General features: G+C 33.1%; 1 protein-coding gene and 1 pseudogene across 4 annotated transcripts in view; one reads left to right on the plus strand and one right to left on the minus strand.

Moving 5' to 3' along the window:
* Positions 1-27552, minus strand: part of NOX4 (NADPH oxidase 4) — a 135586-nt gene that overhangs the window by 43519 nt on the left and 64515 nt on the right. For all 4 annotated transcript variants that reach the window (XM_039848333.1, XM_039848331.1, XM_039848330.1 and 1 more), the window contains 2 exons: positions 22269-22329; positions 1771-1852 (listed from right to left, as the gene is read on the minus strand). In XM_039848333.1, coding sequence (XP_039704267.1) covers positions 1771-1852; positions 22269-22329 — 143 coding nt within the window. The remainder of the gene's footprint in view (positions 1-1770; positions 1853-22268; positions 22330-27552) is intronic.
* Positions 26098-26219, plus strand: LOC120590643 (uncharacterized; annotated as a pseudogene).

Genomic DNA, 27552 nt, shown 5'->3' on the forward strand with positions numbered 1-27552 from the left:
ATATAAAGAGGTATACTGCATTGTGAATAAAAGCAACAAATACTAACGGTTTGATTAAATTTTCAGCTTTCCAGAAATTTTTGTGTCACAAAATTAAAAAGTCCTTGACTTTTAATTATCTTTAATAATGAATAAATAAGAGTATAATTGACTATAAATGAGGTAATAAATGAGAATATTTAAAATTTGTTTAAATTAGATGCAGACATACACAAATCTTTGCCCACTCATATTTATTGATTGTCCCTTACCACAACTCATTCTTCTACCCCCAACAATTTGCACTTGGGTATTACTGACATGCTCAGAGTTTTTCCTCCTATGCCCTTTTCCCTGGACCAACTCAACACACTTAGGCATTGCACAAACAGAATTCTGTCATGCCTTCTCTACTCCACTAGCACCTCCTAAAATTCAACTGTCAAACTAGACATTAAACGGACAATGGGAAGATGCAAATGCTTAGTGTTCTGCAACTTAAATAAAGCAATTGTGTTTAATCTGGGATTTTTATATAAATATTATTCAGATCCAGAGGCCTTTAATTAGCATGCTTTCATTTGATAGTTCAGAAAACTGAAGCTCATAAAGATGTTAGGTAGCAGTGCCTCACAAGAGCATGTAGTAATAATTTAGAAATATTGAATAAATAGTATTTCTCTAAGTATTAATAAGAGCAGGTTGACAAAAGTATCCCAATAAAAGAGCTGTCCTCCAAGATCAATTAATAATCTATTTCCCTAAGGTGTTTGGAAACATACAAATCTAGTTAATTCTACGTACAACTTTAAATGAATAATAATAATAAATTTTGAAGCTAGAATGGAGTATTACTATATGTTAAGCTCAATTCTAAATACTTTTTATTAATTTATTCAACTTTCATAACACCCTTAAGTGGTAGGTATTATTATCTTCCCCTTCTCACACAGGTGGAACCAAGGCACAAGTGGTAACGCTGCCCAGGTCCCAAAGTCAGCCGGTGAGGCTGTCTGCTTCAGAATCCACACTCTTAACTGCCATAATAAGACATACGTGGCATCAGTAGATGACTTTTATTCTTTAAATCCACAGACACCAAAAAGAATAACTACTCTAAGGATTAGACACTGACCAGGGATTGTCATATGATGTCTCTGTTAAATATGAGAATTTATCACATCACTATCAGAAAAGTAATCTAAGAACAAGAAGAATACATGTAAAGCCACATAGCTGAGGAAACCAGTAAGTACATTTGTGGCATTTAAGAGAAGAAAAGGTCTGCCTCATTTAGAAAGGTCAAGAGATTTCACCTCTCATAATTATCAAGATAGTAAAGAGGGATATATAGAAACTGCTAAAACTATATCTAGCATGTGGTTATTTGAAAAACACTTATTACAATACAACTGAATCCTTACATTTAAAGAAGAGAAACAGAAAACCAGATGAGAGGTCACCCACAAAATATCTGTCCCTGTTGATACAGTATCAAGCAAAAGGAAACATGACCAGACACTGATGCCCACAGCTCATGGTCTGTACTCTGCAATAGCTCCAGCCACAGCTGGTTGCACTTGTAAGCAAGTCTTTTTTCTCTGACCAAGCTATGAAGAGCTATGAAGAGCCTGAGACATTATATTACAAGAGATGTCCTTGTTAGCTAGGTTAGGTTTTTCTGGCTTCTTCAGAAATATTGAGAAAGAAAACATTTCATTTTGCCCTCCCAAATCTCTCCCGTTACTTGTCCATTCCTTTCTCAATACCCAGTGAACTCCTATTGCTTACTTGGGATAATTTCTAGATTGAATGAAGGGCAGAATCTCGGAGTCTTGACTAGATGGAGGAAGTAGTAAATCTCGAAATCGTTCTGTCAAAGGAAAAATAAACATGAAGCTTTAAAAAGAGTCATGAAAATAATTTCTAAATACAATTAATTCCTATTTTTTAATTTGTTCACTCTTTTTACTGTATACCCTTTATTAGAAATTTACCCACCATTTTCTATATTACTAAAATAAATATTAAACTAGGAAGCATTCATTAGTATAAACTAATAAATTATTAAAATTGAAAGATTAGAGGAAATATATATAACCAATAAATATACGAAGAGATGCACAATCTCATTAGTAACCTGGGAAATGCAAATCAAAATCATATACCACTGGATAGTATTCACATTACGTGGCATGCAATTGACAGAAATTAATCTCACAAGACCAAGTGTTAGAGAGAAATGTGGATCAATATAAGCTTTTATATATTTCTGGTGAGAATACATGTTGGTACAATAGCTTTGGAAAGCAATTTGGCATTATTTTTTAAGTTTAACCTTTACATATCTTATGAGCCAATATTTTTATTACCAGATATATATTCTGCAGAAACTTTTATATATATATCTCAGGAAGCAAGTAAAAAATGTTCATAGCAGCATTGTTTGTGACAACAAAAATATAAACAACTCAATTGCCCAACAACAGGTGAATGGAAAATTTCCAGTAGAGTCACAAAATGGAATATTAATTAAAATGAAATTGAATGAATTCAGTTACAAATAACAACATAGTTAATCATATTAGTATGATGTTAAGTGGGAAAAATACCAGCAGATTACATATATAAGAACATCACTTTTTGTTGAGTTAAAAAAAAAACTAAGCAACATATTGTTTAGGTATGTTATATATGAAACAAAGCAAACCGATGTAAAAGAAGAAAGGAATAGTATACGGGATTCAGGACAATAGCTATCTTTTAGGAAGAGTAAGGAGATGAAAAAGAAGAAAAATAAAAAGGTAGGTTTAAGTGTTAATATTTCACATGTATTAATTATAGCATCATGCATAAGTGAATGAATGAGTGAATGAATGAAGGGCAGGAACTGTCCAATGATGATATTAGCCCATAAAATTCTGTGCTCGTGCAGTTCGTAATGGTGGAAGGAGGGAGGAAAGGAGAGAGAAAAAAGCAGAAAGGGAAGAAGGAAGAGAGGGAAGAAAGGAAACGAGGATGCAAGGGAGGGAGGGGAAAGGAAATGGGAAAAAATTAGAAGGAAAAGAGGATTGCAGAGGAAAGAAGAATCCTAGTTCTACCTTAGAAACAGTTGTACTGTACAGCCATCTGCACTGCATAGTCTATCACTCTAATATGGATCCAGTATTTCCAGGACTAGATATTCAACCTCTGAGGTCATTCCTATGCGAAGGCTTCTTGATTCCGGCTCTTTCTTTCTCTCCTCCTACCAAATATGAAATAGATGGCCCTACTGTGTATTCCTAGTATACTCTGTGCTTGCACTGTCACAGAATTTACCACACTACATTTTACTGTTGTATGGTAGATATATATTCTAGTAGATGGGTATAGTGTCACCAGGATATAGAACATTGATACATATTAAAGTAATAGATAAATATTAGTTGAAAGAATATTTCCAATATCTATTTTTGCTGAACATAAAAACTGTTTGCCAAGATTAATCATAATGCCTTTGGAAGAGCCCAACTGGTCATCTATCAACCATAAAAAGCAAGGGGTCCTGTATTCCAGCCTTGACAGAGTCCCACCATCAGGCTGAGACAGAGTGTAAAGCTGAAACTCCATGCCTCAGTAAGTACATCATTAACTGAAGGTGAGCGATTTCCACAAAACACTGAAAATCTATGCTTGATGGCAATACCTATTTCCTAGTTACTGAATAGCTAGATGTTAAATACTTATTAAAACATATTGAACAGAGATATTTAATTGAATTTCTCTGCTTTTTGTTTTTACCACTCAGACAGTTCTTATAATACACTTGGGGAGGACTAAGAAGATCCAAACAGAGAGGTGGTTGTACTCTAGAATCCACAGATCCAAGAAAACACAATTTATTTTTCTCCTTTAAGTACACTTACTCTTTAATTTGAGTTCATTTTTTAAATGTAATTATGTTATTGACTAATATACTGCAATTTTTAATCAATGGAATGTTCATTTAATGTCTATTAAATGTTCATTTAATGTCTATTAAATTCCTCTGATGATATGACCCTTGCTTTTCAGTCTACTTTCCAATTTATGTAGCATCCCATTAAATGAGTGATTTGTAATGTTTCTCCTTTCCTCTTTCCTCCCCATTTATTCCTTTCTTAAAAAGAGTCCTGAAAAATAAAGCTTAAACCCCAAGAGCAAATGTGATGAACTTTACACATCAAGTAAAGAACTGTTCAAACAGTTATAATAAATATGATATGTCTTTGGGTACTAAAAATTGATATAAATTAAAATTTTATTGAATGTTTCCTAAACTGATTTAAATGCAAAGAAAAATAAAAATTCTTAATGTGAAAACTATAATACAGCTATAGGTTTTTCCCTATTTATGCAATAAAAAAGAATATTTTATTGTAAATGTGAAGGAAAATCTCTAAAGATGACATTGCATTGATAGGACTAAATAAAACAAAGTCAACAAAAACACACCACACACACACACACACACACACAAAGAGAGAACAAATGTAGCATATAAAAGATCACTTATAAAGCTACCCAAACTATGAATTCTGTAATTAATATTCCTACATTTGGAGCATTCTTTAATCTGAATATTGTAAATGCAAGGAATACCAAGAGAACATGAAGACACTCGAGCAGCTATCATACTGTGAAAAATAATTTTCACATATATAAAAAACAGAAAATATAAACAGTACCTTAAAAATGTCTTTTAAAATTTCTACTTTATCATCATATTCATAAATTCCTAAATGTATACAATTAACTTTATCCCAGAAAAGTATGATTGTTTTTTCTTTATGAGAATAAAAATAAATGATTAAAATAATCCTTAGAAAAATCTAAGTAAATGAAAAATTGTTTATAATTCTCACATTATTCCTCTAGTTTCCCAGATTTCTGCCTATCCACTAGTGAGTAAATATCACATTTTTTATCTGATAACTGGGAAAAACAGCCAAATGTATTGATGTTTCCTTTGTTATGTAGCAAAAATTTTTAAATAATAATTGTTCTCTTGCAGCAAAGTGTCACACCAGATGATTTACTTTCTCAGTAGGCCTAAAGTCTATTTCTTAAGACAATGGTAGTTATCCAAATAATAGAACTCAGTTCTGTCACAGGGCTTCTTAGAATAAATACATTAAAACCACTGGGGCAGGGGAAGGAGATTTTCTGCAAAAGTGATATTCTGATGAGCTGACTAATGATGTGATAATGTCTGGACATAAGTTTCTGCCAGTAGGGGATATATCTTAATTAACACAAGCTTTTGTAGACTTCCACCCACTCTTCCTTTCTTCCATTCAATCAACAAAAAGATTCTGAGACTACCAGACCTGGATGACATACTAAACAAAATTACATTAATTTGGGTTAGCTGTACAGTCAGTTGTAAGACAATATACTTAATTACTTAAAAACAAAGGTGAAGAAAATAAAATACTCTTTCCAATTTTAATTAAAACACTTTTGTACAAATACTGTCACAAGTTTTGTATTTTCCACTTTGTGGAAATGGCCAATTTGTAATCCTCACCTATATACAGAATGTAACAAATGTGATAGAGATTTGCACAACAACGAAAAAAATGATATGCAAATGTATTCCTGGAATGAAAATAAAGTAAAATCTCCCTTCCACTATTAAAAAAAGAGAGAGAGAGAGAAAGGAAAATAAATAAATAAAGATAGAATAGAAATATAAAGGTGATGCTGATTATGGTATTCTTTTAAAACCTAAAAGTACTTTGCATTTAGATGTGATCACAGGCATCTTTAACAAGAACTTAAGAAATTGTTTGCTTGAGGGATTCTGTCAAGGTTTTACCAACTCCAAATCATTATTTCCTTCCAGGTAAATACTTTCCTTTACCTCTTTATAGTATCCAATATGAAAATTAGTATTTTAACTACTTGAGTACTAGATTATAATGGGCAAGGAAAGAAAACCAGATAAAACATCTCTAAAGGGTGACAATGTTGCTCTAAAAAACTTAAAAGAAGTTCTTGATATTTTTATTAATAGATACCAAACTTTCTCCTCTTTCTCTTGATGCTCATATTATACTATTTGCAAGTTTTAATTATTTTTTCTCCAAAAGCACAGAAACAAAATTCTTAAGGCACATGAAGCAGACCCACTAAAGACTTAACCTCAGCTTTTACAAAATAGCTAGTATAATGTAACAGAGTATAGGAAGCTATGGAATAAATGTTGCAAGGATTTAGACACTATTCTCATATTCAAAACTAAAACAAGATCAGTATGTGATTACACCATAATATTTATATGATTTTATAAGAAACACAGATTATCTCATAAAATAGGCAGTATTGTAAGTGAGTTCACATGAGAAAGGGTATACCAAAAAACAAATCTTTCTTTACTTACACAGTTTGTAGTACTTAGAAGCAATAGGCTATAACAGAAGACTCCAAGATGGTTGTCAGAAAGTGAGTCCTTTACCAATTTCTGTCTCTGTTCTTAATTCATTTTTTCAAATGATCAATGAGTCAGTCTGCTGATTGTAATTATCTTTAAGCCACCTTTCAACTTTGAATCCCTTAAAGAATATACTGCTAAGGACAGGAAGAGAAGCTTGCCAAAGTCACTGATAGGGAGGGTGGTCATATATCTTGGTTTGCCTGGGACAGTTCTGGTTTATGCTTGTTAACATCCTGATTAATTTAATACTTGTCTCAGAATTTTATTTTTAATTATCCATTACTAATAAAATGTGCTGGGGTGTTAAGCCTGATACACAGGAGCACCTTCTGCCCCTGTGCCCCAAATTCTGCTTCTATGAAGTACTTGTCCAGCTGTGGAGAGTGCAGTCAGCATGTAGCCTCTAGCTTTCAGTTACATCAGGGTCTGCCTCAGGGGCAGGACAAGCGCTTTGCCCCAAACAGCTCATATCCAGTGACTGAACGAAGTAGGGTTATTTTAGCCCTACACAGGATAACTGTGGTGGGTGATATTTGCTCCAGAGTTTCCCACCAGTTTAGCTGAGGCTTCATAGAGCAGCCATTGTTGTTCAACTTCTTCCTCTACTCAATCCCATTTCCTTTCTCTTCCCTTCATAGGTATTGAACCCCAATAAGCATTATATATTCACAAATTCTCAGTCAGTTTCTGGGGAACCCGACCTGCAAGGGATAGGCTTGAGAGACCTCTACTTTGTACACAGAATGTCTGCCATGTTCTCAGCTACTATTGAGTGAGATGCATGTACACGTAGTTAAATCAGAATAAATCATTCCTTTTCCATCTCTTTCCAGAGGTAATGTAACTAACGCCTTTGTAGCAAGTAGAGGTGTTCATTGTTAAAATGAAATGCTCTCAGACACATATCTGGGGGAGACAAGTAACAGCATCTAGAGTGGGCTGATGTGGGAGAAATAAACAAGTGGCCCTGCAGGTCACGTGTATACTAGCCAGTTGTGCCATGCCCTTTGATGCAGTCCACGAGATGCATAAAGCCATCATATCTTCAGGTGACAGTGTCAGTGAGAAATGTAAAAATTATAATTTAGGTTGATATAAAAATAAATAGGAAACAGAGGTTAAACATGCTACACTAACAAATACAGAGTAGCCTAAATACTTTAATTAGTATTGTCCTTTACTATGATATATAATAAACCATTTCAACAGTAATAAGCTAAAAAAAAGATAATTTATAAAAAAGCAAATAGTAAATATATTTTTCTTTTTCAAGAAAGTTGCTGATAAACATGTAACCTGAACAAACTGTTTGTCAATATCTGCCATCCACTCTGGAAGCCATAATGATTTCACCGAACACATGAGAAGACTCAAATCTACTGATGATGAATCAGCATGTACTCCAAAGTTTACTCATTTTTTCATGAAAACTATGTCCAATGATAATAATTTAAGACAAAAATAGATAGAATATGCCTTAGGTCATCAATATCACACACACAAAAAAAGAAGTAACTTGACAATAACTGGGATCCAGATGACCTGGTCTCTGTGTGCAGTGTCAAGTTGAAGATTGCCTATTCATCAAAAGATAATAAAGCAACTCTAATTTTATAATATTGCTCAAAAAACAAATTATTAGTACATGAGAAAGTGGGTAGGAGTGAGGAGAGAGTACATTCCAAGTGTTTACAAACATCTTCAACTCTCTTACACTTCTTTCACTGCTTATATAGCTCAACATCCTCTACTGCAAGAGAGCTTTCACGCCCAGAGTAAAGCTAAAGATTCTAGCTTGTATTCTCAAGTTCAGAGTGAGGGGGATAGCTACCTGTTTGTTTTTTCTTTTCTGTCCTATCTTTCCTCTCTACACTCAATTTCCTCTTTTTTCTCTTCCTTTCTCTCTCTCTCTCTCTCTCTCTCTCTCTCTCTCTCTCTCTCTCTCTCTCTCAATGAAACTCAGACCCTTCAAACAAAAATTCCTCTTTCTCACTTCTCTAGTCATTTTCTATTCATCTCCTCATTGCATCTTTTGAAAGTGAATTGCAGGGAAGAAAGTGAGCTGGTAAAGACCACATTCTGATTAGTGAGGTAGGGGCTGGGGGTGAGGTCTTTGAACAACTACACTTTAACAATGTTTATATAAATACAAAAGAATGGGGTATAACTACTGGACTTAAAAAAGAAACAATGGCATGAAAGGCAAATTTAAGACTAACAATAAAACACGGAAAACATTTCTCTATATCTAAAAGAACAAAACATAAAGAGTAAATTTTAAAACTTAACATAAAGGGGGAGAAAAAGGAGATTGTATACATATGGGATTCTGACAGTAGCTAAGTATGTTTACTCCAATTACACATTCTGGGGTTGGGGTGATTCAGGGACCCACTGGCCCTATGGTGGCACAAACGAAGCCAAAACTCCATTAAGTTCTCATAAGCCCTTATTGTTACTGGTCTAATACAGTAATGATTTAGTTCCTTGGAAAATAGTGTTACTTTAGAGTCCATTTTTAGTTCCTTAAAAGTTGAATATTTCCTTTTTTACCAATGCAGAGTCACCCTGCCAATGGCTGCAGTCACTCTGCCAAAAGGCCACAGGATAAGAGGATTATTTTACAGTTTAATTTTTGACATGTACAAGTGTCCTTTCTCAAAGAGATTTGACCATCCTTTTGTTAAAAGAGCTCAGAATCTATGAACTGACTCAAGTCTGGGAATCGGATGAAGAGCTGTGACTCTTTATTGAAATAATTCAGTTCATACGTCTATTTGCTGATCCTAGAGTTTTCTTTTCATTTATAAAATCATGTAAGACTTTACTAGCTCATCCATTTATCTGAGTCCGAAGGGCACCTTGATCAGTTAGTCAACACCAAAGATCTCTACAGGAAAATCATCCCTTCTGATAATTGTTCCAGCCATGCTGCTCATTATGGTAATTATATCCATCTTGACTTTATCCATTAAGTGCTGCCTCTTAGTCTCTGCCTAACAAGGACCTCATCTTCTCCGCTGAGTTCAAGGAGCCCGCTTCAATTATGGCCTCTCTCACTTGTCATTCTCAGCCTGCAAACTGCCACCACAGAGTCTTTCAAGGGTTCTAGAATGCCTATCATTAATGTACTTCTCAAAGCTGCAGTGAAAGAATCCTTCATGGAAATTTAGCTAAAGTGTTGATTAGCTATCATACATAATAAATTCCCTCCAGCATTGCAACCTCTCTAAGGTGTTGGATAACTTCGTTGACAATATATCTAAGAAATCTAAAGCATATATAGCAGAGTCAAGAATCAATATGTCTAAGGATTTGAGTTGAAAGGAAAAAGGGCATTAACTTTTATTTTATCAATATCTTATATAAATTTTTAATAGTACTTTCCTAAGAGTAATAATTTTTAAAAAGTATACTATCATGCACACACATAAAAATGTCTTTAAGGTTACTTGTCATTCCCACTCCCACATTATAGCTTTTGTAACACTGCCCGCTCCTCCGTCTGCTGAGGAAGATATAACACTGTGGCAGAAACACAGCATGCGCACCTGGGTGCACAGGAAGATACAAATTATTTTTTCCATAACATCTAGGAAATATTATTTAAATCTATAAACAAAATCAGCACATCTAAAATTTTTTTTTCAGCAAACATTTATTGGTCATGTACTAAATATCAGGCACCAAATTAAGTCCTCAATAAGCTAAAGGTCTAGTAAAGAATACATGTGTTATCAAAAGATATATACACTAAAAGTAAATAAGTTCTAAATGCATACTGCAAGAGTCCAGAAGAACAGAACAATCAACTTAGCTTGGATATGTTGGTGATAAAAAGCAAAAGAATCAGGAAAGATTTATTTTAAAGAAGTGAAACAAAAACCAAAATAGAAGTCCTTCTGATCCATCGTGCTAGATGAAATGAATAATTTCAATAATATTTTTGCTGTTTTCTATATATCAATACATAAAGGTAGAGAATTTTAAATTAGGAGTAAGATTAAAATTTTGAGTAGAAGGAACTTTTATCGATTAAATCATACTTCATTTATCCACTCTCAACAAACTTTTAAGTACCTATTATTTGCCACACGGTATGAATAAAACAAATTCTTATTCTCAAGGGCAGCCCTGTTTATCACAAGGAAATGTCAGGACAACAAAAGAATAGCAATGCCATTACAGCTACTTGAAAAAGAATTTAGAATGTAATTACAAAATTACTTTAAGAGAAAAAGAAGAGCTGTTCTCCTAGGGATTCAAAGAAATTAATCGTTTGTCAAAATTTGATGTTTTATTTTCCTTAGGAAAAGAAATATGCACACTAATCTTAGAAAAACAAATTACTTCAAAAAATGAGAATTAAAGGGCAGACTTGGAGTAGTACATCTAAACCAACTAGAAAGATATTGAGTATAAATTTTCCTTTTCTGAAAAATTTAAATCAAGTAAATGTCCTTTATTACCATGGTAACTCAGTATTGAATAACAATAGTTGCTACTTAAAATATTGCCTTCAAAACAACATCAAAGTTTTTCAAGTTAATACTATTTTAGATAAATCAGAAAATCTAGTTGCAGAGTTAGAACATTTTCCTATTAAAGACACAGACAAATCAGTTGATAAAATTCAAATGGAAGTGGACTGCCATTCTGGAAGAGAAAAAACTATCAGTTGCATGCTCTGGTTATATAAAACTACATTCTCCACAAATACTGAGGTCAATGTTAAAGAAATATTAGAAACAGAATCTCATACTTGTCATATAATAAAAACAAACCAAAACAAACTCACACATGCAACTCAGAAGATGAGAACATGATGAGCACAATGAATATATAGCCAGAGCTAATAAATGAATAAGAACCTTACTAGGAAATAGAAACATAAAGAAACATAAAAATCCTATATTTGGCTTATATCCTCTAAAATATTGCCTGTGAGATTTTCTCAACTATGGCAAAAATAATCTATTATCATTTCTACTTTATGTAGAATTAAATTATCCATATTCCAGAATTTATTTCTCTGCAAAGAATTATATAGTTTTACATCAGCAATGAGCCGAGAAAGGAAAAAACAACTCCCTCGATGCCATATGCTGTAGGTCAGGAAACTGTATGGCTGACCGGCTCAAAGTCACATGTCTAGCAAAAAGGAAAATAAAAAAAAAAAAAAAGACAAACAAAAACTCACAGTCCACTATTTTTTCCACTGTATCACACTGTCTCATTCTTGGGAGAGAAAATAGTGTACTCTTTTTCTCTTCTCCTCCTTCCCTTATTTTATTCTTGCCTAAGGATTATATAGTAAGAAAAAAATCCAGCAGGATCATACACAATCTATATGCCTCCACACTGATATTTTCAACATTGTAATGTCTAAAGGTAGGCAATACAGTATTACACAAAGGAAAATTACTTAATGAATCCTTTTATTTTCAGAGGAAGCACAGTGATAAAAGTCCATTCCTTGAATACTCATTATCCTGGTTCCTACTTGTTAAACATATTATTAAAAAAAAATCAAAAGCAGCTTTTGAAAAAATTGCAGACAGACTTCTTGGCCTCTAAATACACCAGTAAATCAATGTCTATAACTGGCTTTCTTATAAAATATAAATTCTCTTCTATTGTTACTGAGGCTAAACTACAACAAAAATTGACAGGAAGAAAAAAAGAACGAACAGAGGTTCAAAAAAAGTGAACGCAAATAACAGGCATTTTTGGATAGACAAATTATTGCTACTAAGCTTTCCACAATCCACCTTTTAAGGAAAATATTATATTTTCATTTGTCACAGCAAATGCACTTTTTTAACAATGCAGACATTCAACAAAAGAAATACCTCAAAGCGATCAAGGCTCAGCTTGATACTAATTCAGTTCCTGTTTTCTACATAAATTCTGAATACTCCCTGGGTGCATATATTCAGGAAGGAATGGGCAATTTTATCCATTTTATCTAACCTAAAACCTTGGGCTAGCAAAATTAACACATGTACTACATGGTCCTTTGATTTGTCTCTGAAAATCAACCATGCAGAGAGTCTTCTCTGTTCTTAAATAAAGGATCTCCTGGTCAAAGACCAAATCTATGAAATGGTGGATTAGGGAAGAGCAACAAGCAAATAAATATATTAATTCGCTTATTTCATTAGGTTGTTTCATTTGATAAAACTGGGTTTTCCTTGACCCTCTGGTTTTGTTTTACATAGGCAAAAGAAAACTGCTTAGTCTTCCTTTAACCAAACCTTGTCCAAGATTTAAAGGCCAGCTCAGGTTCTCATTCCTTAAAGAGGCCTTCACAGAGTATGCCTACCAGTAATAATCTTTGTTTTTATTTTTATTTTCAGCATAGTAAGGGTAGGTACTGAAGTAAGATTCTTAATCTCCTGTGGAATATAGAATAAAGTCCAAATTATTCAGCTAGATGCTAACCAGTCTGTTAAAAACTGGCTCCTACACATGTCTGCAGCCTGTCTTCTAACACCTCTCACCATGAACTCTAAACTCAGCTTCATTAACATCATATTGTTTCCTACAGACATCATACCTTTTATTGTCATCAGTGTTCTTTCCTCCTACCATGCCCTTTTCTGCCTAGAAATCTCCTACGTTGACCTGTTTTCCAGCTCAAATGAACCTTCCCAGGTCTATATGAATTTTCTAAGTTCCCATGACAGAATAAGTTGCACCTTCTTAAAGAACTCTAATCATATATCCTTGAGAATAAAATGTCAATATTTTGCAAACTCATCAGCAGTGGATATTAACAAAGAAAATCTTTGTTAACTGATAGGTGAGATATAATATATAGTTATTCTAATTAACATTTATTTGAATGCTATTGTAATTTACTCTGTTCACATGGTTTATCCATTTCTTTCCTCAATTTATTTGTTTTTAAATTGAAGGAGCTCTTTATATATTCAAGGTCTTAATGGGTATTTTCCATAACTCTGTTTCTGTTCAACTTTTTTTTTTTTATTTTTAACATAATTTTAAAATGTTTATTTAGTTAAATCTACTTACTTTTCTCTGTGAATTCTTCCAAGATAGAATGGCCTTCCATTCTAGAGATTGGTGGCAATTTCCATTTCTTCTGATTCCTTTACAAATTAACTTTTTTACGTTATTTGGAAGTAATTTTTGGTCATCTAAAGAGTTAATATTTTTTAATAGTTAAGTGTCAATTACTTTAACTATTTACAAACTAATACCTGATATTGATTTATGGAGGTTCCTTTGGCCTATGATACATATTTTCATATATTAAAGAGTCTGTTTATAGGCTATTTTTCTTTGTCAATATACTCCTTGTCATTTTTGCTCTAGTACCACAATATTTAAACTATTTGAACTTTATAGGAGGCAATATAGTAAATTAACACACGATCTAGCATAAGATAAGCCTGAGTTCAAATCTAAACTCATCCACTTAATAGCTTCATGTTCCTAGGCACATTTAGCCTTGTAAATTCTTTGTTTGTTTGTAAAGTTTATTTCACTTTCTAACATGTTTTAATAGGGCCAGTCCTATCTTGTTATACAAGAGTTTCTAGATTTTCTTGTTATTCATTTTTAATTGTTTTCTTCTGTTTTTTTCAAATAAGCATTAATATTATTTTTTTGATTTTGAGTTTTAATTTTAACTAAAATTATTCTAAGCCTATAATTTATTTGAGGGAAGAATTAACAGTTTTACAATATTCAGCCTTTGTACGTAGAAACACAACATGTCACTCTAAACTATTCTTAAAAAGTACCTTTCATTTTCTTCATATTGTTTGATTCTCAATACTCATTGAAGTTATATTAATTATTTATGTGACTTTTTTAATATGGTAAAAATAATAAACACCAAATGAATGTCTTTGATAGGCTCAAGGAATATTTCGTTAGAAGTTTACATTGTAAAGGCCAACTCTTCCGGCCAAATAAATAATAAATAAATATAATTGTAATAAATATAATTAAAAACCTCTTTTTAAAAGATGATTTGGAAAATATTGCCTTCTGTTCCTGCTCTGTGGAAAAACTAAGAGTAGGAATATTTATTCATGTAAATTCATTCCCAGACTTCAAAAAAATAATAATAACTTCCCATTTCCATTGTTTGGATCATAGCCCTAGTTATCTTTTCCACTGTGCTCTCTGCCAACTTTGAAAGTCTGTATAAATGAGTATTATATCTCAACCAAGGAAGACACATATTCCAAACCACCACTGAATAGTCCACCATTCCAGCATCAACAGATCTGCACTATTATTGTGAAAGTGGAAAGTCAGAGGACTACATCACAAACAAGAAGAAGAAATGGGGAAGAAAGGATGACAACTCACTTGAGTATTCCCAAAGGACAGTCCCATATTAATTTTATTTATTTATTTATTTTTTACTTGTCTAAAGGAGACTGACAGCAATGGCTAAAAAATGAGCTATGCTGCTAATTTACCTCCAAAGGTTTGTTTAGCACAGCAGCATCCCCACAATTAAAACATATTTTCTTATTTGCTCCAAATGGAGGCACAGCTTTCTGCTAGGTATTGTCACTGAAAGCACTGGGATATGCAAAGTTTTCTATGCAGGTCTTCTCTCTTTTTCCTTACCTCGTGATTATGTGGATAGCTGCACGCTGACATTTTACTAGTTTCTCAATAAAGAGGCAACAAAAAATAAGATCACTGTCTATTTTTAAGTTCTTCGTCACGTTGCAACTAACCATTTTAACTCTTTACTAACTCCACTAGCTATGCTGCTACTCAGTCTAAGTATATTTGTTGGGGTTCCTTAGCATTCCATGTCCATTACTTAATTGCTACCTGCAAATGTTCTCAAAATCTCAATTCATGGAAGAAATTAGTTTTCCCATTCTAGTTAGATGTTTATGAAATCTCATCCTTCTCCTTTGCTAAAGTTCAAAAAATCATAAGAGTAGCAGTATTTTTGCTAGACACTATTCCCAATTGGATTCACAGAAAATAAGTAGCTTCCTTTGATATTAAGATCTGTAATGTCTTAGGTGAAGAAGGTGAAGAAGGTGTCTTAGTGAAGAAGAACCCTATCTTCTTCATTATAATTCACCAATTCACAATTTCGTTTTAAAAATTACAATTTGTATAGGAAACAGGAACTATATTCATTTTGCTTCCTTTATAAAATGCTTAGCAAGTGCATCAAACAAATGAGAACTTAAAAATATTTCTCATGATAATGATAAAACCCTTGCCGTTCTGCCTTCTTTGAAATTATTTAGTCCATTAACATTAACTGACTTGGAAAAGTGACAAATACGTCCTTGGCCACCCAGTACATTATTATCACATTTTTGACATTGCTTAAGAAATTATGTTACCAAGAAGATTTCTTACTATCCTTACTTTCCTTCATATATAGGTAGTAAGATCAAGCAGAAAATAGTAGATAGCAGAAAATCCAAACTTCTCTTAGGAACATAATAATTCATAATAAAACATAACAATTCATGCAAATAAACCACTTTGCTATAATTACTCTACTTCTAGGTCCAGAAATTGTATAATTTTTTTTTATTTTCAAAAGTAGAAAGTAACATTTTTTATTGGATATAAAACAAAACTTTTGTATTTTCCCCTATCTTTGGGGTTGTAAAATGACTGAACTAGAATAAAACTTTATGAGTAGTGAATTTCAATCAGTTACTAAGCAGTCTCTATATTTTTGGTGACATTATAAGTTAGTTGTCATCTACTGAAAAATGATAGCATAGATTTCATGTTCATAAACTGAGAAACCAAGGGGAGAACAATGTATCCTCTCTCTTGAGAACAGATGGGCATTTAAATTGTAATATAAATTTCTCATTTCTCTGATAGAAAATTTTCCTTGGTTTCTGAGGCAATGAATTATGGAATTTAACCTCTGCTCATATTTATTGAATAATTTATTATATTTTGATAGCAAATAAGTTATGTTAAATTCCATCAAATTAACTAATTATCCTCAGTGATTTCCACAGAAACTCAAAATAGACTAGAGTCATAGTGTTCGATTATTCAAATAATATATACTTGAAGACATAATATGTTAATCCTCATCCTGACCCAGATCTACCTAGATGAATATACAAGTAATTGCATATGTATTTGCTAACTCATCTTCCACTGCTAATCACAGGCCAGATCAGTATTAATTCAATCGCTCTCAGAGCTCTGGGGAAATTTAGAAACAAGATGAATTTAGAAATAGGTCCATTTGCCATGTGCTTCTTTTTGAATACTAACTTTCTCTACTTACTGTTCTCCAATTTATATAGTAACTCAAAGAAGTTGGAGCCATCCCCAAACTCCTTTCCTGTATTTTCCCAATAGGACAGTTTTTATAAGGCTAGCAGTAATTCCCCCTCCCAAAATTATTGTTCGGTCCTACTTCATTGGACACCATAGATCATTTCCTCTACAGAACTTTTTCCTTCTCCACTTCCTTGACACTATGACAAATCTTTAACTTGGCATCTTTGCTTCTAACTTGGTCTTTCTCCTTTCCAAACTGTATAATACCAACATGGTGAATCATACATATATAACTGCAAATTTGATTTCAGTTCCTGTTTAAAATCCTTCAATTTTTCACTAACATCTTTAGGAAAAACACCAAGCTTCTTAGCAATTCCTATAAGCTCTTCCATGACATGACGTCTGAATACCACCACAGTCTGGCCTTCCAACAGCATGACATTTTTCTGACAATCCGCGACAGTTCATTCCCCTGAGCTATTCTATCATTCAAGCTATTTTTCTCCCTGGAATAATCTCCCACTCTGGACAAGTCTATTTATCTCTAATACTTAGTTTGGCCTAGGAAGTCTCCCAAATCTCCCTCTCAGAAGCATCTGCATCCGCCATTTTGGTGGGCACAGTATTACATTTTATATATCTGACCACTGCCCCATGAGCTTGAGAGTTTTCATGAAGCAGAGAATATGTTGCTTGCTTGCTTTGTCTGTCTGTCTGTCTGTCTCTCTCTCTCTCCATATTAAAATGTCTCAGGGCTCAGTCCTCTATTATATTTCTTCTTTACCTATAAACATTTCTTAAATTAGTTACTCTTGATGGGACAATGCCACTTCTTAGGGATAGTTCTGAAAACTTGTAGAGGCAATTTGGTTCTCACAATGATGATCAGAAGTTACTGAAGTTCAGAGAGTAGGGGTCAGAGATACAAAACATCCTACAAGGTTGTAGAGAATACTAGAGGACAAGAACTTGTCTCATGTCCTGCATGTTTTAAAATAATTTGCTGGACATTCATGAAAAACTCATTTATAATTACAAAAAAAAAAAAAATGCTGAGTTTCTGCATAATTTAAATGTGTACTGAAATTTCCAGGATTCCACTCTGTATACCGAAGTAATTTTATACTCTATTGTGTCTAGAACTTAATCAAAAGATGTTAACCATTTTGGAAAAGCACAACTTAAAGAAAATAGTGTTCAGAGTATTTCAATTGTATTTCATTTATATTTAGAACTGTCTTATTCATGATCATTCTATATGTGGGTATAAGTCACCTATTTTATTAGGAATTCTAGTGTAGTAGTGCTTGGAAAATCTAAATATTGAATGTAAATCATTTACTACAAATTACTTGTATAGCTCCTTTATACTAAGGTTAGGACAATATATTGATTTTTGTAAAATATTTGTGTATATATCTATAAATTGAATTTTAAGAATGTAAAGCGAGTATATAAAATATTATAAAACAAGATGTTGGATCTTACATGGTTGACAATACTGCCCTAGATGATCCTATCCAGCTTCAATGCTTTAAATCCATAAATATATTAATGATTCCCAAGTTTAGATCTCTAACCCAGATGTCTCCCTGACCTCTGGCCTCACATATGCAAATGCCTATTCAATCTCACTTCTTGGAAGTCTAAGAGACATCTCAAATTTTAAATGTACAAAATTGAACTTTGAATGTCCACTCTCCCCGCTCACCCCAATATTGCCACAGTGTTCTTGATCTTAATAAGCAGCAGCACTATCCACTTGTTATTAAAGCTAAAAACCTTGGAGTTATCTTTGATTCCCAACTTTTCTTATAACACACCTCCAGTATGCCAACAAGATCTGTCAGATATATCTTCAAAATCCATCCACTTCTCATGACCCAATCACTATCACTCGCTGTATAACTAGCATTTTCTCTCATTTCAACATCAAGATCTTCTCTCTTAACTCATCTCCAAGCTTCTACTCTTGCCCATGCCCATCATATTCTCTACATAGAAGCAGGAATAACCACTTTAAAATGTGAGTCAGACCCTAATCAAAATCCTCCAATGGTTTTCGATAACATTTATAATAAAATTGAAGTCTGCAAGTGCCGACCATATCTGGCCCATGGGTATTTCTCATACTTTACTCTCTACATTACAACTTGCTTGATTTTAGCAACACTGCAGTTCCTACAAGTACTTGAACACAAACATTAGACTGCTTCAGGATTTTTACACATCCTCTGGATTCAGTGTTCTATTCAGGGAGGCTCATCTGAACTACTGTAATAGTCTAGATCTAGCCAAATCAGGAATGACTCTACATAATTTAAATAGAAGGACTTTAATACAGAGAACTATCGACTCAGGTGAGAGGAGAACTGAGAAGCCAAATCAAAGAAGGTAAAGAAATCCAAAAAGCAGCAGGCAGCTACTGCAATCCAAAGGGACTGGTAGGACATAGGGTATAGGTGAGGCTTCCAGAATCCATAAACCAGAACCATATGGCAGGAAACAGAACTACCATTGAAGGATCTCCAAAATGATAATACATACCTCCCATCCACCCCATCAAAAAAAGTTTGACCTGTTTTGCTACAATGTTTGGACTTCTTTTACCTCTTCTTCCTAAACACAGTCTAAAAAACAAACAAACAAACAAACAAAACAAAAAAACCTTAGCCTGCTAATCACCAGGTAGTGCATATTAGAACAAAATGAATCATTATTCAGATGTAGACTTTAAAATCATGCCTTTTATATGATTCACATTAAAATCTAAGTCCTCCTATAGCTTACAGTGCCCGATATGCCACTCACCTCTCCAAATCTCATTTTCTACTACTATCCCCCTCAGTGTCTGTATTCCAGCCTCACTGCCCTCTTTAGTGTTCCTGGAACAACCAAAGTAATAATAAAAACTAAAAAATAAGATTCAAAATTCAAAATTAAAAAAATTAAAACCAAAAAAATTACAAGTAAAAGGTAAGAAAACAAAAGTGATAGGACTTTGCACCTACTGTTTCCTTAGCCTAAACACACTTCTTCCTGAAATCTACCTGACTTATGCCCTCACCCACTTACATGTCTGCTCAAAAAGTCTATAACTGAACACTCTATCTAAAATAGCACTACCGCCTTCATCATCATTCTTACTCCCTTACCCTTCTTTACTTTTCTTCATAGTACTTATCGCTATCTAACGTTATATATTATTTTTTTGTGTTTGTTTGCTTGTTTGTTGGAGGTCTCTACTGACTAGAATACAGTCTCTATGAAAGCAGGGACCTCACCTGTTTTGGTTAATGCTGTATCTCCAGAAACTAGTGCAAAATCTGGCACATAGAAGGTATTTAATGAATACTTTACTATTAGCCAAAATAACAAATAGTTTAAATGTTTTCTTCCACGAATCACTAACCCTTTTAACTTGCTAGTCATTGCAACAAAAACAACAAAAACAGTATTTTTAGTCACTCTTTTGTAGATGTGTCAATTGATAATTTGTATTTATTATGGGTTGAGACTAAAGTTTATGCTATGTAAACATTAGTCTACATAGACTAAAGTTTATGCTATGTAAACTTTAGTCAGTGGCATAGGACATAAATGGAAGGACACAATTAAAACTACTAAGTGTTCCTAATAAGGATTAAAATAAATGAAATAATTTATTTTAATGAGCTACTGACAATAGAAAATAACTTTGTGAAGAAACTCACTAACAATAGCTAGTAATAAACCATCATAAAGTTTCTGCTTACCCTGCTGAATTAAATTATATCTTCATTGTACTTGTTTCCCTTTAGATGCAGAATTCTATCAATTACCATCCATTATTGAACTTAATTCTTACTATACCGCAATTCTTACCAGAGAAGAACATCACTCATTCTTTATTTGTCAAATGGTGCAAAACAAGTGTGATTATATCAACTAGTTATCATGAGAATTACAGCTTCCATACTACACTGGTATTTTTCTAACAATGGACTACCATGATCTCTTTTGAATGCTATCACATGAACAATAGCTGTTTAAGCTTGATTTTTCTTGATTCCAAACAGGTCATCATTGCTTAAAGATCTTTTGATTAATTTCATTGTTTGCCCATGAGATCCAATGTTGCATATTTTGACCATTTTCTTCAAGTCTCCAATTCCAAGCCAGCTGCCTTTTCTATAGACAAAGAATTTTATGCTATTTTTTTAAACTGTTTGATATAAGCTCTTTCAACTATCTTTCTTCCTAAAATATTTGTTTTATTATACAATATCTTGTCTTTTCCTGATTTTTACAGAAATTAGTTCCTCCCTTCCAATGCTAATTTCTCTACCTGTGCTTACACATCAATTTCTCCTACTTCCTAGTTTCCATCCCTATTCCACCACTCACTCCTTCTCCTGTGCCTTTCAGCATCAATGTCTTCCCCTGATTTTAATTGATCCAACTATCAAGTTATTAATACTACTTTCATTATGCTCCAAATCCTTTCATAGTTCCCAAGCATCTCTAATTATTCTATTATCTCGTCAAGGCATTTAAGATCTTCACCAAGATCAACTGACCCTAAATGGGTTTTCTATGCTACTCCTAGAACAAAATCTTTGCTTCTGCTTGACTGATTTTGGCTTAAATATGGTTTAATGATTATCTTCCCTGATTTTTGACAGTGCTGTGAATTTCACTTAAATGACCTACTTCTTTTCTCATTTGCCTTATTTTCAAGGTTCAGCTCAAATTCTATCTTTTCTGTGATGCTTCCCTTATAGCCCTAAACTATATTGATTCTATCTTTTTCTGATTCTCTGTAATTTTCACAAATCCTACTTAACAATCAATTATAATTTATTTTTACTTATGTCTGCATTCATGTTTATTCTTGCATCCTTTCTTTTGAGTAAATAACCTAAACAACCAGACAACAGGCTAAGATTTACTGAACACTCACTTGCCAGTCACTCTGTTGGGTCAAGGGAATATAATAATGAATAATGTTTCTTTTATTTATTCAGAACTCTTAACACATCCTCTCAGGTAATAAAAAGGTATTTATTGAATAAATGAACAAAATATAACCACTGATAGGCCTATTAAAAATGACCACTATTCCAAAGATATTGTGGAGCTGATAATACCACAAAAAAGGTCAAGCAAGAAGTAAAAGATTTTTGTGATATCAATCTCATGTATTGATTATTTCGAGAGCAAAACCAACTACTAATTTTAAAATCATGTTTTCTAAAAAGAACATTTTAGTGTTCCCATTATTGCCAGCACATCTGACAAGTAGGTGGAAACCTATGATTCGTAAATACAGTGAACAATACATTATTAACAATTACTAATATCCAAGATATTCTAATTCTTAAAAATGCATCTTATAAGAAGAGAACATAAATATCAAAACTATACAAGCAAAAAAAGAAAACAAACAATGCTTAAGAAAACATACAAATTTCTAAACATGCTGGTAATTCCACTACTTAAACACAACAAAATTTTTGCATGACCCATTATTTTCAAAGCATGTATCTTAAAACTCTGTTCTACATACCCGTCCAGTCTCCTACTATTTTAAAGTGGATGCCAAATGTTGCTTTAGTTTCAGTAGGACACTAAAAAACAAACAAACAAACAAACAAACAAATAAATAAATAAATACTAGAATCAATTCAGAATAATAATTATGTATTACTAGGTATCATTGAATACAATGTTTATTCTTATAGCAAAGCCCCCAAATCAATAGAAAATAGGAAGGAATGGACTAAAAATTGTATAGATCCCCATCATTGGAAGAAAAAAAAAATAAAGAAATGTCAACTAGTCAATATTACAACATACATTTCTCTACATACTCATAGATATGTATATAAAAAAACATAATACACACAGTCTAAAACTGCTAGTATATTACCTGTAACTACAAATCTTGCTTAAATACCTTTTGAGTTAAGATCTCAAAGAGGATATAGCTTTTAACTACAAAGGAAGAAATGGAGACTAGTAATTTTAGTGTCCTTTTTTCTTCAGATATTATTACATACTTCACATCCTAACAAATTCCAGAAAAAAATTATATAATTTAAATATATTATTAAAATTTCATTTACAATTATGACTCTAATATTTAATTATTTCACTTAAATTCTATTTTTTAATAACTCTGAGATTAATCAGTTTTGTCATCAGTAAACCTCCAAATAAGATTTTGTGATCTGTAAAAACCACTGACCATTTTTACTTCATACTACTTAAGGCTGGCCAGAGCTTCTATGCAGTAAAAATTGTAGTTTGCAGAAAGCAAGAATTCCAGCAGAGTTCCAACCTACCAATCTGACTGTCCACAGGTTGCCTGATGTTTACCCCACTGACTTAGGTTATGAAAAGAAAATGTAAGCCAAGAAGATATCAGAATAGGGAGCAAAAAGGTTTGTCTTTGTGTGACAAAGTGTGCACCTGACTTGACTTAATCTCATAATGTATTCTGAAAGAAAACATACATTTATGCCAAGTACTCATATCTGTTTTATTCCTTCAGCACAGACATTGTAAAAGATATTTACATATGATGTAAAACATCTTCTCAGTTCTTAAAGGAGCCTATAAACCTTATTTTTTTAAGAGCTGGCCAAATGTATCAGTATAGCTTTTAATATTGATGTGGTTTTGAATAGATAAAACACAATATTTTTCTCTCAAATTCTTGGGAACAATGACTTTATAAATTACTGATACTTCCTCAAACTAGCTAAAAATTAAGGAGAGCTTTTTACACCGTTTTTGCCCAGTCATATCACTGCAAATTTGAAGGGGGCCTGCACACAATAACACACAGAATGGCTTCAGCATGTGTGGTTTGAAACAATGACTGAAGATTTTAGAATCACATTTTAATAACTTTGCATAAATAATGTTCAGATTCACTCATGTTGCTTAAAGCACAGTGTAGTTATTCTTTAGTGTTTTCTTACTATCTTTCAAAGAATGTTTAGAAAATTTCTCAAAGAGAAGAAATAATAAAGTATTAATATCTATGACTATCTTGTTTTTTCCTAAAACATTAATAAAGAAATATGCTCATGACCATTTTTAGTTAAAAAAGTTGCAAGATAATATGTGTAGATAAGATCACATTATTAAAATAAAAAACAGATATTAGTGGGGGGTTTTTTCTATACATAGAAATAAGTTGAGAATATATAATATTCTACTAGGAACATTAACTTCTGATACGTAAAATTAAAGAAGGAGAAAAAGAATTCATTTCACACACATCAATTTTTTAAAAAAATTATTATTAGCTTTTGTAGTTTTTAATTTTAAATATTTTAAAAAATTAAATCTAAAACGAAGCATTAAAATATTGCTGTCTTTCTTTAGGCTCACTTAAGTTCCTTAGATGAAGAGAACGGAGTTTGGCTCATGGTGACCTTAATGTAAGTAGTAGAACATAGAACACCTAGTTTAAGAATAAGAAAATAAAATGACAGAATATATGACAACAGATCTGGGTTAATGTGTACTTTGCTATCCTGGAGAAAAAAAATAACTTTTTCTTCAAATTATTTGTTCAACATGGTACTAGGTTTTTAATGTGCTCAAAAGACTAATGATTTTATAACAGTCCCACAAAAATATAAACAGATATTATGTAATTGTCTTACATTTGGGAACTAAATGTAAAAATGATGTCACTGCACAAGGATTTACTCAACATGGAAAAGAAATTTAAAGCTACAGTGTTTGTTTTTTAATTTATTAAACCAGAGAAAACGATCGTAGAACATGATGTTCTTTAACATTATTGTCAGGTCTTTATTTTTAACTCTTTCTTCAAAAGCTCTTGTTTCACATTTTCTGCTCCTGTTCAACATTTCCACCTGAAATTTATTCTAAATGGAATATATCTAAAATTTCTGTTATCTTACTTGCCAAAGTTATCTTCTCCTTCTCATTTCCCTGTGTCTGGACATGGACCCTACACCTCCTTACCAAAACAGAGGCTCAAATTTCAGAATAATACCGAGTATTTCTCTTTTTGCCAGCATCTAATTTTCAAGTCCTTTCAAATAATCTTACCAAAGAAAGTGTCTAACTGCAGCAATATCATATTGATTAACCTTTTGTGTCTATATGAGGAAAAACACCCACCCTCTTTCTTTCCTATAGTCTATGGCCAACTACATTTGTTCCAAATTCTTTCCAACTTTATATTCCATGTTCTTTCTCGATTCACTCTAATCCAGCTAACCCAGCATGAATCAACTAACACATTTTCCTGTCCTTTCATTTCCCCACTTGCTAGTTTAGTCATTTAGAATGACTTCATCCTCATTTCTTATATTGAACCCCAGCAATTCTTTAAGGCCTCTTAAATGCCACTACTTTCATAAAGAAATTCTTATTTTCCCTCCATAAAAATTTCTCACTTCACAGAAACCCCGAATTATCTGATTTTATGCCTTTTATTACAGTCTATCTCTTTTAATTTTATGTAATTTATCCATACATTCAATAACGATGTATTGAGTACATAAAATGTTCCACAGACTATACTAAGAGCTCATGCAATTTCACAAATGAGGATTGTTCTAAAAGTAAGTAAGGAGATAATGAGCCAGGAACACGGAATCTATCATAATTAATGTAGCATCATGACTCTAAACATTTTGACAAATATAACGTTTCAATGTTTACTTGTTTACTTGATAGAAAAATACTGTTTACTTGTATACGTGCGTGACGAAATTACACTCAGTATTAAACAGAAAGATTCTGGAGGAGTATATAAAGAACTTTTACTAACTTTGATAAAATGTGTGAATTTATGTCATCTCCCTCAAAAAAACAAAAGAATAAAATGACAGTTTAGAAAAATAAAAATGCAAACCTCAATAGCAAAGGTGAAATGGAGAGTGATAACAATAATGAAGTGTCACAAATTTTGAAAGGTGAAATGTAGATAAGATGGTGCTTTGGGAACTGAGTCAATTGAAAAAAACATACAAAGCTGAAATGCCACTACCTTTAAAAAGGGGATCACCTTGAGAAGCAAGCCCATCTTTTCCTCACAACTTTGGGACATCTTAGGTCTCAGAGATAGTAGAAGGGAACTGGAGTTAGGAACTCATGATTTTAAAAAAAAAGCTGGAATAATTTGACCCCCAAGAGAGAGCCCAGTAACTATTCCTCCATAAACTCAGAGACAAGTAGGTGAGACAAAAAGGGCTCTAGATGCAGGAATGCCTGGCACAGTGGAAAGTAGGACTGAGAATGCTATGCATTCACTCAGCAAATATTTTTAAGAAACACACTAAGTGCCATCTCAAATTTACCTATCCAAAACTGGGCTCTACAAATTCTCATCAGAACTTGCTCTCCTCAATGGCTGTGCCACCCTGAACAAGCCCGATTCCGTCTTATCTTGGAAGCTAAGCAGGGTCGGGCCTGGTTAGTACTTGGATGGGAGATCACCTGGGAAGACCACCAGGTGCTATAGACATGAAAAATATGGGATTGTAAGCTGACAAGGTACTTGCAATCTGTGAGGTTGCCTCGCCTAAAAAAAAAAAGAACTTGCTCTCCTGAGAGCCTTCCCTATCTCAGTTAACTCAGCTCCAATGGCTCAAACCAAAAAGTTTGACAAGAAGCTTGACTCTTCTATTTATTTCACATTTCAAATCCAGTCTATCAAGAAATTCTATTAATCCTAACTTTAAAATATGTTAAGAATCTGATATTTCTCACCAGCTCCACTGTCATCCACCCCCGGTCTGAGCCATCATCATACCCAAACTGGATGACCATAATAGCCCCCTCACTGGTCTCCCTGCTTCTGCTCCTGCTTCCCTTCATCTAATCTTAACATAGCAGTCAGTGTGATTCTGTTAAAAAGTAAGCCAGATCATGTCATTCCTCTACCCAGAACCCTCCAATGGCTCTCTTCTAACTCAAAATAAAAGCCAAAGCTCTGGCAACATCTTATAAACCCTACATAATATGACTCCTCAGGACTTCTTTGACATTATCTCCTATCATCCTGCCTTTTTCTTAGCGTACCCCAGCCACATTGACCTCTACATCCCCTCTTCCATTCACACACACACACACACACACACACACACACACACAAACACTCCACACACTCACACAGATGCAAGTCAATATATATCAAAGGTAAAAACTAAGGGTAAAAACTGCTTGGTTTTTGAACAAAAAAATGACACAAAATATCCATTTCAAAAAATGATATGAAATTCTAACTACTGAATTTGTGATCATTGCCATGTTTTATGATCTGATTTTCATCTTAAAATAATCATCCTAGTTGCTTCTTAAGATTAACTGATAGGTGAGTAAGGGCAGACAGGATACCAATTAGGAAGCTATCCAGATGGTAGTGGATTGGACCTGTGTGGGTGCTATAGGAATTGTGGATATATTCTCAAGGTAGAGCCAAGAAAATTTGTAGACAGATTGTTACTATATATTTTTAAAGGATAAAAGTCAAGACTAAAGTCCAGGTTTTTAGCCTGACCAAATTGGACAATGAGTTGGCACTAACTGAAGTGGGAGAAGACTGTGGGTGGAATAGGTTTAGGAGGTTGAAGATTAGGAGTTCAACTTTAGACATGTTAACTTAAGATGTTCTTTAGACATCCAAGTGAAAGTTTCTGGTAGGCAGTTGGATATATGATCCTGAATTTTGGAGTTGGAGTCTGGGTTGGAAATATAAATCTGGGAAATGATAGCACACAGATGCATCAATAACATTAAATAAGATCACTAGAGAAATGAGTTTAGCCAGAGATGAAAGGGGATTCCAGGAATGGACA

This window comes from Pteropus medius, unplaced genomic scaffold, assembly GCF_902729225.1.
Source record: "Pteropus medius unplaced genomic scaffold, Ma_sr-lr_union100, whole genome shotgun sequence".
Classification (NCBI taxonomy): Eukaryota; Metazoa; Chordata; class Mammalia; order Chiroptera; family Pteropodidae; genus Pteropus; species Pteropus medius.